The sequence below is a fragment of the Notamacropus eugenii genome, chromosome 5 (genome assembly GCF_028372415.1).
Source record: "Notamacropus eugenii isolate mMacEug1 chromosome 5, mMacEug1.pri_v2, whole genome shotgun sequence".
Taxonomy (NCBI): domain Eukaryota; kingdom Metazoa; phylum Chordata; class Mammalia; order Diprotodontia; family Macropodidae; genus Notamacropus; species Notamacropus eugenii.
This window is the reverse complement of record NC_092876.1, coordinates 233,637,864-233,650,247: the sequence shown is the minus strand read 5'-3', so window position 1 is coordinate 233,650,247 and position 12,384 is coordinate 233,637,864. Positions and strand designations below refer to the sequence as shown.

The 12,384-nt window shown below is 37.7% G+C and overlaps 1 protein-coding gene across 2 annotated transcripts in view; it reads right to left on the bottom strand.

Moving 5' to 3' along the window:
* Positions 1 to 9,363, bottom strand: part of HAT1 (histone acetyltransferase 1) — a 77,923-nt gene extending 68,560 nt beyond the window's left edge. Inside the window, exon 1 of one of the 2 annotated variants that reach the window (XM_072612310.1) lies at positions 9,026 to 9,363. In XM_072612310.1, coding sequence (XP_072468411.1) covers positions 9,026 to 9,128 — 103 coding nt within the window. In that variant the 5' untranslated portion in view covers positions 9,129 to 9,363. Of the gene's footprint in view, positions 1 to 8,480; positions 8,639 to 9,025 lie in introns of those variants that run through there. The other variant, XM_072612311.1, reaches the window with a different exon arrangement.
* Between the last annotated feature and the right edge of the window lie 3,021 nt (positions 9,364 to 12,384).

The window sequence follows — 12,384 nt, the reverse complement described above, 5'->3', positions numbered from 1 at the left end:
ATTATTATAACAACAACTCTGACTTTGACAATAAATCAGTATCAGAATTTTGCACCTGAAGGATAACATGATTTATCACTGTGTCATATTTATAAAGCAAAACAAAAATCTATCAATATCACCTTCTTAGAAACTATAGTTTTAACCACTTAAAAAGATGCCAGTTTGATATTTCTAAACCCACATACTTGTAGTTGTGGTACAGTGTACCGAGAACAGTGTCCTGCATGTAGTACATCAAATATTTGGTGGATATTCATTATCAGGATCTCCTTTCATAGAAAGTAACAGAAATTCTTTTTGAACTAGTAGATATGGCAACTTATATAATGTGCTTTGCCAAAGGTGACTATATATTAGAAACTAAAGAAAACAGAATCAAAACATTAGATGATATACTAAATACAGTATTACCTAAAACCTTAATTAATGGAAATACTCAGTGATAACTAGATTAAATGAATTTTCAGTTCAATCAGGGAGGAGATATCCTTTTGATTTCAGACCAAACTGAAAATAACTGAGGGGTATGATGTGAAGAAAACAACTTTCTATAAAGTATTAATTTTGATTTAAACATTAAACATTTGTTGTAAAGTAGATATATGTTGGACAGGGATCCTAGGCTGTCTCTGAAATTTTCAGGTTAAGTCTGAGATTAGGACAGAAATTCCAAGGGCAATGTAATCCTACTTCACTCATACATGCAGTAAGATAATCTTCACAAAGAATCCAGAGAAACATAGGAAGATTTGTATGAACTGATGCAGCATGACACAAGCAGAATGAAGATGATTATATACACATGACTACAGCAATGCAAAAGTAAAGAACACTGAATTGAAACTGAATGCTGGGTAATTTTCACAATTAGGCTTGGCCCCAGAGAATAGAGGATACTCTTCTCCTTCTTTTAGTTGAGAAGTGGAAAACTGTGAGGGCAAAGGGGTGCAAATACCATCAGATTTGGTCATTTTTTCAGTTGGTTTTGCTTAAATATTTTTTATTATAAGACAGCTTATTTGGTGGCAATGGTTGGTGTATCTAGAGATGACTGTGACATAAAAACAGAAGACATTAATAAAAATTATTTTAAAAAAGAAAAAAAAAACATTTGTTGTACAAAATATGTAACACACCACACTGGTATGGTATTGAAAACAAAATCAAACCACTGATTATTAAGGAACTTAAAACACTTCAAGATATAATACTGTAGATGTGGAGTCAGAAAGTATAAAACTAAATATGTTCTGATTTTAGTAAACATCTGGGAAGTAACTTTGCTTTTCTTTTTAAATGAAGAAAACACTTTAATATAAGTTTCTGTTCTTATTTCTTTCTCAAGAGTTGAGATAGCATAGAACCTCTGGTTTCAATCCGGGAAAGTCTTCTAAAAGTATATTCTGAAACCCACTAATACTTCCATACCCTCACATAAATGAACATCTCCTCACATAAATTCTCCACGGGGCATCAATCTCTTAAGATTATGTAGGCAACAGTGTAGCAGGTGGGCTACTATTTCTTGTTCTTCCTATATGACAAGTTCTATCTTTCCAATCAAATATCTTTGGTGACATGTTTTATGACACTTTTAATGCCCAATTCATTGTTGCTAAGGTGCAATAGCCTATTTACATTCATCTTATCACTCAATCACACTTTAACATGACCTAAAATTTTGAATCTGGAGAATGTGGTATTACAATTCTTAGCCAAGGGGCAGCATCTTAAAAAATATTGATATTACCCAATGCAACCAAAGTTCGGAGGGATGTAGAAAACTGGGAAAGAATTTTTACAGCTAATCTCGGGGATAAAGGCCTCATTTCTAGAATATATAGAGAACTGAGTCAAATGTACAAAAATACAAGTCATTCCCCAATTGATAAATGGTCAAAGGATATGAATAGGAAATTTTCAAAGGAAGAAATTAAAGATATCTATAGTCATATGAAAAAATGTTCTAAATCACTTTTGATTAGAGAGATGCAAATCAAAACAACTCTGAGGTACCACATCACACCTATCAGATTGGCAGAACAGGAAGATGATAAATGTTGCAGAGGATGTGGGAGAGTTAGAACACTAATACACTGTTGGTGGAGCTGTGAGCTGATCCAACCATTCTAGAGAGCAATTTGGAACTATGCCCAATGGGCTACAAAAATATGCAAACCCTTTGACCCAGCAATAGCACTTCTAGGAATGTATCCCCAAGAGATTATAAAAATGGGAAAAGGTCCCACATGTACAACAATATTTAAAAGAGCACTCTTTGTGGTGGCCAAAAACTGGAAATCAAGGGGAGGCCTATCAACTAGGGAATGGCTGAATAAATTATGGTATATGAATGTAATGGAATACTATTGTGCTATAAGAAATGATGAACAGGAAGACTTCAGAGTGGCCTTGCAAGACTTATATGAACCGATGCTGAGTGAAAGGACCAGAACTTTGTGCACAGCAACAACCACAGTGTGTGAGAGTTTTTTCTGGCAGACTTGGAACTTCATTGCAATGCAAGGACTTAAAAAAAAATTTCCAATAGTCTTCTAAGGCAAAATGCCTTCCATATCCAGAGAAAGAACTATGGAATTCAATCGCAGATTGTAGCAGATCATTTGTATTTGTGTATGTGTGTTGTGTTTTGGTTTGTTAGATGATTTCTCCCACTCATTTTAATTCTTCAACACAGCATGACTATAGTGCAAATGTATTTAATAGGAATGTATGTGTAGAACCTATACAAAATTATATGCCATCTTGGGGAAGAAGGGGGGAAGTGAGAGAGGGGAAAATAATAACCTAAGTTATATGGTAAGTTATTGTAGAACACTAAAAATAAATAAAATTAATTAATAAAAAAAATATTGATATTAAAAAAGACTGGTTTTGTTTTAGGGAAGAGCTTGAAGTTATTGGACACACTGTTCAATTTCCCAAATGCTATTTACAAAAGTAAAAACACTCCTTCCCTAAAGGATACTACATTCTAGAACCTAGGGTTACCTCTAAGTAAAGATAGGGGAAATGGAGAATTATTTCAGAGGGCCTAAAAAATGGAAAAAAAATTTGCAGGCAGAAGAGGCCTCTGACTACAATTCCAACACTCTACTGTACTATACTGCTTCTCACATTACACTTTGTTTTTACAACTTTTTAATGTAATTATACAGTATTTTGTTTTTTAAAAAAGACTATACTGAGATCTTTTATGATTTATATGACCTATACTTCCTCTATATTTCTTTCCTTACCCCTTCCCAGACAACCATCCCTCACGATAAATAGAAAAGGAGGAAAACATTCTATGAAACTAACCAATATATCAAGTCTGATGTCATATGCATCATTCCATACCCACCTTTCCCCCACCTCTACAAAAAACAGTGAGGTGAAAGAGGTATCATCTATGTCTCTGAAGCCAAGCTTGATCACTATGATTTTGAAGAATTCAGTTTTATTTTCTTGTTCTTTCACTTACATTATTGTAGTGATTGTGTATGTATACTGTTTTTTCTGGTTCTGCTTATTCATTTGCATCAGTTCATAAAAGTCTTTCCTTGTCTGTCTGCATTCATCATGCCTATTGTACTATGCTCATGTACCAATTTATTTAAGATATTCTCCAATCAACTGGCATAATCAGTTTCCAGTTCTTTGTTACCACAAGGAGTGCTATTATACTTTAGTATATTATGGGATCTTTTTTTTGATCAATTTCCTCCTCAGGATATATTCCTAGCAATGGTAATTTATGTGAAAGGGCATGGACATATCAGTTACTTTTCAAATTGCTTTTCAGAATGGTTGGACCAGTTCACAAAGCCACCAGTAATACATTCATTAGCATGCCCTTTCATTTTTATAACCCCTCTAAAAGTGACTACTTCTGTTTCTGGTAGCTTTGCCAATTTGCTGGTTATGAGGTAAAACCTCAAGGTTATAATTTGCATTTCTTATAATTAGTAATTTGGAGCATTCTTTGTTAAGGTTGTATGTTATTTACAATTCTTTTGAAAACTGTTCATATCCTTTGACCATTTCTCTCCTGGAGAATGGCTTTTGGTTTTATATATTTCTTTGACTTGCCTATATACAGAGTATGTCCCAAAAGTCTTGATGCGGTTAAGAATTTATCACCCTCTATTCATCATAGGCAAATATATATAATCAGGTTCACTCCTAATTCTTTTTTATCTCCATTACTCAGGGGTTTTAGCCATTTTGAATTTATTGTGGAATTTAGTCTAAGCTGTTGGTCTAAACCTAATTTCTTTCAGACTTCTTTGCAGTTTTCCTGGTAATTCTTTCCCAGGATTCAATTAAATAAGGGTACTATAACAGCAATGCAATTTGTGTATGTTACTATTTCTTATCAAAACATTTTATTTCTTTCAATGCTTATTAACATAAGGCTTTCTACATATTACTAAAAAGATCAATGTCTATTGAATTTTCTTCAGCAAAATTTTTAGTCATCAAAGATTTAAGAAAAGTTTCCACACAAAAAGAAAAAAAGCCTAGAACTTTGTACATTAATCCCTACTGTGTAAAAGTTTCTTTTTTCATAGTTATCATATCAAAAGAAGTATTTCCTAATTCAAGAAATAAATACAAATTTCCAAATATAACACCACACATGAGGGAAAATAATAAATGTCAGATAAAAGACATGTCAAAAATTTATAGGAATTTAATGTCTACAATAGCTTATAGACTCAGAACATATACAAAGTGATCACAAATTAAGAGGTAAGGTTGTATCTTTTAAAAAATTGTTTAATGCTTGAGTTTATTTTTATTGTATTTAATATAAAATGTTAATTATCCAGAGCAAACTAAGTATTACATGGATTTAATTCTACACTTTATTTTTCCCAATAATTTTCTCCATTTAGGGAGATGAAGAAATAAAAGCTAACTAAACAGCACTTTAAGGTTTGCAAAGCACTTTACACATATGACATCATTAGATCTACACAATAGCCCAGTGTAATAAATATTATTATTACCCCATTTTGCAGATAAGGAAACTGAGGATGGGAGAGATTAAATGATTTGCCCAGGGTCACAGTCCCTTACAAAAAGTGACTGTGGAAAGGCTCAAGTTAAGGTGTTCCTCATTGCAAGGCTAATGCTCTAATTAAGTAAACACTAATCCTATTCCACTGGTACTCTAAGCAACCACCATTAATCTCTTAAAAGCATCCATTTACCAAAGGCCAGTAACAAGGCATAGTAGAATTCAGGTTATCTAAAATTCCTCCTCTTATAATAAAATTGCTAAAAGAAAAAGATAAGGAAAAAAAGTACTTGTGACTTAAAAAAGGTTGATAGTGCATCTAAGATTTCCTTTCTGGTATGGGGTTTAAAAGGCCATAATGATAAATGCTTACATAACCAAAAGTAATCTGGGATCACAGAATTCCACTGGTTCTCTAATTTCGAGGGAAAGTAGTATGGGGAAGACAGAAGAATAAGAATCCCAGCCCAATTTTAATATTTATTTATAAGGATATTTTAATTCACAGAATTTAAGAGATGGAGGTGACCTGAGAGATCACTTTGCATTGACAAATCTAATAGCCTCACATCCCTTAGTTGGAGAAGCCACAAGAAATATTAAGATGCAATTTAAAGTAGGTAAAGTCAATGCTGACCAGCAAATAAAGAACAGGCTATCAGGTCTTTAGGTCTTTAGTTTAATTGTTTGAATATGCAAGGATCAGTTTATAGAAGTCTCTAATGTAGCTTTTAAAAGTAAATTGAAGAAGAGGGTACAGAATTATTCAGGGAAAAATTTTAAATTTTTAAGGGGGGCTAGAAAGGTGATTATGCACCATAGTGTCTTAGTTGATTGTGTATGATAGTAAAACTGCCTATAAAACATAAATTTCACAGATTTTAAGTCCTCTCATAAATAAATCTCTCAAAGGTCTTAACTCATTCATCAAAAGTAAATAAATAAATAAAAAGAAAGGTTGAACTAGACAAAATATAATCCCTTTTTTTCTATTAACACACACACATATACAAATATGCTAAAAAGTATAATACATGGATTTTTCCTTAAAATGGTTGAGCATTATCAAAAGCCAGAATTATATGTAAAGGAGACCAAACAGAGAATAATACAAGTGAAGGTATCCAGTAGAACCACTATTATTTGACATAATGCTGGAAATTGAGGGAATAAGCACAGGCAACAAGGAAATAAAACTATCACTTTTTGCAGATGATATGGTCTACTTTTAAAAAGTCAATAAAAATCTCTGATAAAGGTGTCATTTCTAAAATAGAAAACTGAGGCAGATTTACAACAATCCAAATCACTCCCCAACTGATAAATGGTCAAAGCATATGAACAGGCAGTTTTCAGAAGAAGAAATTAAAGCTATCTATAGTTATAATAAAAAAATGCTCTAAATCAGATTAGAGAGAGGCAAATCAAAACAACTCTGAGATACCACATCACACCTATCAGATTGGCTAACATGACAAAAAAGTGAAAATGGTAAGTGTTGGAGAAGATGTGGGCAATTGGAACACTAATTCATTGTTGGTGGAGCTGTGAGCTGATAAAACCATTCTGGAGAGCAATTTGGAACTCTGCCCAAAGGGCCATAAAAATGTACATACCTTTTGTTTGATACCACTTCTAGGGCTGTATCCCAAAGAGACCATAAAAATGAGGAATAGATCCACATGCACAAAAATATTTACAGCAGCTCTCTTTGTGGTGGCCAGGAACTAGAAACTGAGGGGATGCCCATCAATTGGGGAATGGCTGAGCAAGTTGTGGTATATGATTGTAATGGAATACTATTGTACTATAAGAAATGCTGAACAGGTGAACTTCAGAAAAACCTGGAGAGACTTATATGAACTGATGCTGAGTGAAGTGAGCAGAACCAGAACATTATACACAGTAACAGACACAGTGTGTGGTGATTGATTTTGATAAACTTAGCCCTTCTCAGCAATGCAAGGACCTAAAACAATTCCAAAGGACTCATGATGGAAAACGCCATCCATATCCAGAGAAAAAACTATGGAGTCTGAATGTAGAGCAAAGCAGACTAATTTTTTTTGTTTTGTTTTGAATTTTCTTTCTCATGGTTTCTCCCATTCGTTATAATTCTTCTATACAACATGACTATATGTCACAAAAATATGTTTAATAGGAATGTATATGTAGAGCCTATATCGGATTGCAGGCCATCTTGGGGAGGGAGGGTAGAAAATTTAAAACTTATGGAAGGGAATGCTGAAAATTAAAAATACATAAATTAAGATTTTAAAAGTCAATAAAAATTACCAAAACAATAACGTCAGCAAATTTCCAGCATATAAAATAAGTCTGCATAAACAATCAGAATCTATATATATTATCAACACCCAGAAAGAAGAGATTGAAAAAAGAAATGGCATTCAAAATTACTACAGAAAGCATAAACTATCTAGGAATTTATCTACCAAGATACACAAATCAAAACAGACCTAAATAACTGGAAGTATATTAACAGCTTGTTATCAGAATGAGCTAATAAATATAATATCATCTAACTTAATTTTCTTCTTTGTGTGTGTTCATCCTTCTTTGTGAAGAAGACCATGCCATCAGAGAAATAATGACAGGACTTGCACTTGACTTTGTTTTGAGTGAGGGAGAGCTGTGCAGGTCACCAGCCTCACTTCTCCTCCAGAACCATCTGAACTCAGTGACCAGATATTCATCAGGATGACTGGAGACGATCCAGGATGAGGCAGTTGGGGTTAAGTGACTTGCCCAAGGTCACACAGCTAGTGAGTGTCAAGTGTCTGAGGTGAGATTTGAACTCAGGTCCTCCTGACTCCTGCACTGGTGCTCTATCCACTGCCCCACCTAGCTGCCTAATTTGCTTATTTAAAGTTGTACCAAATGATTACTATATGGAAGTATACAAAATAACAAATTCATATGGAGGAACAATACATCAAGAATCTCATGGGAAATAATAAGAAATAGTAAGGAAGGAGACCCAGGAATACTATATCTCAAACTACAGTAAAAAAAAAAAAAAACCCAGTAATTTTTAAAAGAAATTAGTATGATTAAAAAATGAACTTAGGGGTCTAGTGTTTCATAAAACTTTAAAACATCAACTAGGCATTAAGAATTTTCTTATGGGAGGCAGGTAAAGGCAGACATTAATGCAACGTTAATGTTTCCGAAAGAAGTTTCAGCCCACGAGGCACTTTTATTCTACACGGGAGGCCGGTACCTACACTTGTTATAACGGTTTGAAAACGTCCACCACAGAGATAAAGCCAAATCGAGGCAGACTATCATCAAGTGTGGAGGCTGGAGAAGGCAAAGCAGGGTCAATACAACATAATATACTTGGGGGGAGCTTCCCCTCCCCCGCACTGGTACCCTAAAAGGAAGTCCAGGGATTGGGAGGTGCACAACATCCCGCTTCCCGACCTACAGGCAAACGGGGCTGAGAGACCCTAAACTGAAGCGGCCTCCAGGTGAGAGGTGACGACAAGCAGGTCCGACAGCGCGGGGCAGGCGGTCCCAAAACCGCGGGAAGAGAGGCTGGGCGGGGCCCTCGGCCTGGGAGGTGTCGCTGTCAGCCGGCGGAAGGAGGGGCGCTCGCGACCGAACTGACGAGGAAGGGGGAGGGGGAGGGGCAAGACGAACGCCGGGCCAAAAATGCCGAAGGGGTCGGGCAGAGGAGGGAGCCTCCCGGCCAAAACCTTGCCCTCCGCTCTCCGGCTGCCCCGGGCACGAACGGCCCCGATGGCGCCGAGGTCTGGACCGGGACTGGAGGACGAAAAGGAGAGACGCGCAAGGGAGCGAGAGCTAGAGTCCGGAGCTTGCCCTCCGACGGCAGGGCGCACAGGACGCTGTGACCACCCCTCTTCCTCCCACCCCGGGCCGGCTGGGGTCTCCGCCGCAGCCACCTCAGCATCCCGTCCCAGGGCCTCCCCGCCCCCTTTCCCTCTAGGCAAACTTTTCCCGGGAACTTACCCGCCATTTCCGTGCAGCAGGCTGAAGCGGCCGAGGAGAACGAATCAACCCGCGCGCTCCCTGCCCGGAAGTGAGCGCACCGCAGTGACGTATTTCCGCCCATTCCCGGAACGGCCGGCGGGCTGCAGAGCGAGCGTTTAGAGCGCGCGGCCGGCGGACTCCTGGGGCGGAAGCGCGGGGGAACCGAGCGGCAGACAGCCCGCTGTTGCTTAGCAACCAAGAGGGCTGACCCGCTTGTCCTCTAGCGAGGCGAAGCCGGAGGTCAAGGATCCCCAGCCCCTGACGAGTGCTAAGAATAGTCGCTGCTCTTGAGGAGTTTGTGAAGGGCTCATTTGAATAACCCCGCCCCCCTCGGGAGGGCTTACTTTCGGCCTCTGGCGTCCGTTCTGAAAACCTGGTATTAATGCTCTCGTCCCCTTTCTCTCTTTAAAGTGGGCCACCGCAAAATCGTAGAAGTTTACTCTGTCTCTTCTTTAAACTGTCCCCTGTAAGGCTCAAAGCTGACATGCTTTTGAGGGGGAGGGGGGAACTCTTACAGCAAACGGTAAACAAGCCCGTAAGTGAACCGGTACCTGTAAGTTATATGGATTTTTTTCTCCATAAATTCACTGTGGGATCAATAGGAAACAGTGCATTGAAGCGATGATTTCTGGAGTAGTTATCTAAGCAGCGAGCACTATGAAGTGCTTACGATGTGACAGGCACAACAATGTGTTGTGCGGTTCCGAAAGGCTTGTACGACAAAAGAGGTAAGACCCTGGCAGATCTGGGGCCTTGGGCTTCCTAATATTTCATAGTTGTAGGTAATTTACTCTCCTGAAGAATGACGCTCCTTTAAGAGCCCTGAACGTTGTTTACGAAGGAACGACTTTTCTCAACTATTGGTATGTGTCAGTCATGCACGAAACCGCAGATGGCTTTAAGGACCGAGACTTGGGGGTATCAGGAGAGGAAAGTTTCTTTAACTACTTCCCCCCCCACTTTTGAGCTTCATAAGAATTCTGTAGCCATGACTAAAGCTATGAGACCAAAGCTAGAATCAGAGCAAGGTTATTGAGGATCCTCTTTTGCCCTTGAAATCATATACTTCCGTGGAGGTATCATTGAATAAAAAACTGATCACAATCTACTGCAAACCCCATCATCCTGTCTGACTCTCATTTATATTCTTCCACAGATCCTCCACCGAGAATCTACCCAATGTGCTGGGAAGGCCTCCTCTAAGTCAAAGGTTCTTAACCTCGGGTGTGTGATTAAAAAACCAACAACTAGGTTTTGATAACTGTATTTCAGTACAATCGACTTACTTTGTAATCATATGAGTTTTATTTTATGTATTTAGAAACATTATCCTGAGAAGATGATCATAGGCTTCACCAGACTGCCAAGAGACACACACACACACACACACACACACACACACACACACACACACACACAAAATGTTGACAACAGGTATTCAGGTATTTTTACTTACATTAAAAGGACTACTAGTACAGCACTTAAACTGTCGATCTGTAATCCCTTGCTTATTCTACAGGATCAGCCCATCTCTTTTTCTGAGTTTACATTTCCTGAATAGCATCTCTTATAATGCAAAGAGCCCTGGAGTTTTTATCCGAGGACCTAGATTCCAAGACCAGCCCTGCAACTTGCTGAATGACCTTTTGTAAATTAATCTCTTTAAGCTTTGGTTTCTTCAACTATAAAATGAGAAATTTGACCTCTCAGGTCCCTTCTAGCTCTGTGTTATAGTTTTGTAATCTAGATTTTATACATAGGGAATTGTGTGTGTTCGTCCTGTGTTGCCCAAGAAGACCATGCCATCAGAGAAATAATGACATGACTTGCACTTGACTTTGTTTTCAGTGAGGGAGGGCTGTGCAGGTCACCAGCCTCACTTCTCCAGAGCCATCTGAATCCAGTGACCAGATATTCATCAGGTTGACTGGAGATGACCCAGGTTGAGGCAGTTGAGGTTAAGTGACTTGCCCAAGGTCACACAGCTAGTGAGTGTCAAGTGTCTAAGGTGAGATTTGAACTCAGGTCCTCCTGACCCCTGCACTGGTGCTCTATCCACTGCACCACCTAGCTGCCCCATATAGGCCATTGTGAGTCAAAAAGACAAGGATGTTATCATTATTATATAAGCAAAATGTTGACCCCCTATAAAAAAATTTTAAATTCTTTGCAAGTGGCAAAGCTCCAAAAGACATATCAACATTTTAATTTTGGTAAAAGCACAACTGTCACCAGTTTTGAGGTTTATATATAAGAAATCATTAAGAAGAATTAGTGTTTTCATTGCACTAAATCTTTAAAAAGATGACCAGAACTGTGAAGTTAGGGTTTTAGGGAAGAAATAGTAAATACTGGTAGTAGCAGCTACCATCATTTATATGTTTTTGAAGGCAGTTTCTTTATAAAAACCTGCAATGTAGATAACTAGTATACATCAACCCCATCATGTTGCTGCCCTGCTTAGTAGTAGCTTTCGGTGTTACCCATATTCTTTAGAATAAATACAGACTCCTTAGACTGGTTCTTAAAGGTCTCCAATCTGGTGTCAACCTACCTCTCCAGTTATATTTCTCATTGTTCTCCTTCATTTGCTTTAAAATCCTAAGAAACAGAACTGCTAGCTGTTCCTTGATTTCAGCTTTCCATTTTATGCTTTAATGTATTTGCACAAGCCTTACCCCATTCCTGGAATGAATTCTCCATCACTGCTTCTCAGACTCCATTTTTCTTCATAGCTCAGTTCCAGTGCTACTTACTCTGTGAAGTCTTCTTCAAGTTTCCCATTGTTGGTGGTTTCTCCCTCCTCAAGCTTCCTTGTATTAATTGTGTATATTAATAGAATAGAATAGTAGAATGCAAGCTCTTTGAGGACTGGGACTTTCAGTTTTATCTTTACCCCTTCAGCAACTTTCACAATGCTTTGCAAATAGTAGGTACTCAAAAATTATATGTTGACTTGATTTTTCCAGTAAGGAAATTGAGACTTAGAGTTATTTACCTAAAAAAGTGGTAGAACTGTGACTCAAACTCATATTTTCTGCATATAGGTCCAGTGTGTTTCTGACATGTTGCCTCTAATGTCATGTAACACATTTATTCACTGAATTAAAAACAACAGTATCTACCTAGCACGGTTTCTTCTTACAGGGTCAAACAAAAAACATCACCGGCAGTAGCCTTTACAAAATTGCCATATAGGTGTTAGGTACATAGTATACTCTGAAGATAAAAGAATTTCTTTCCTCACAAGGCTAATTAATAGTAAAACTGTTAAGAGCAAAAGTGCAAAGTACATTATGAAAGTTAAAGCAATAAACTATATGTTTATAATAGTGTTT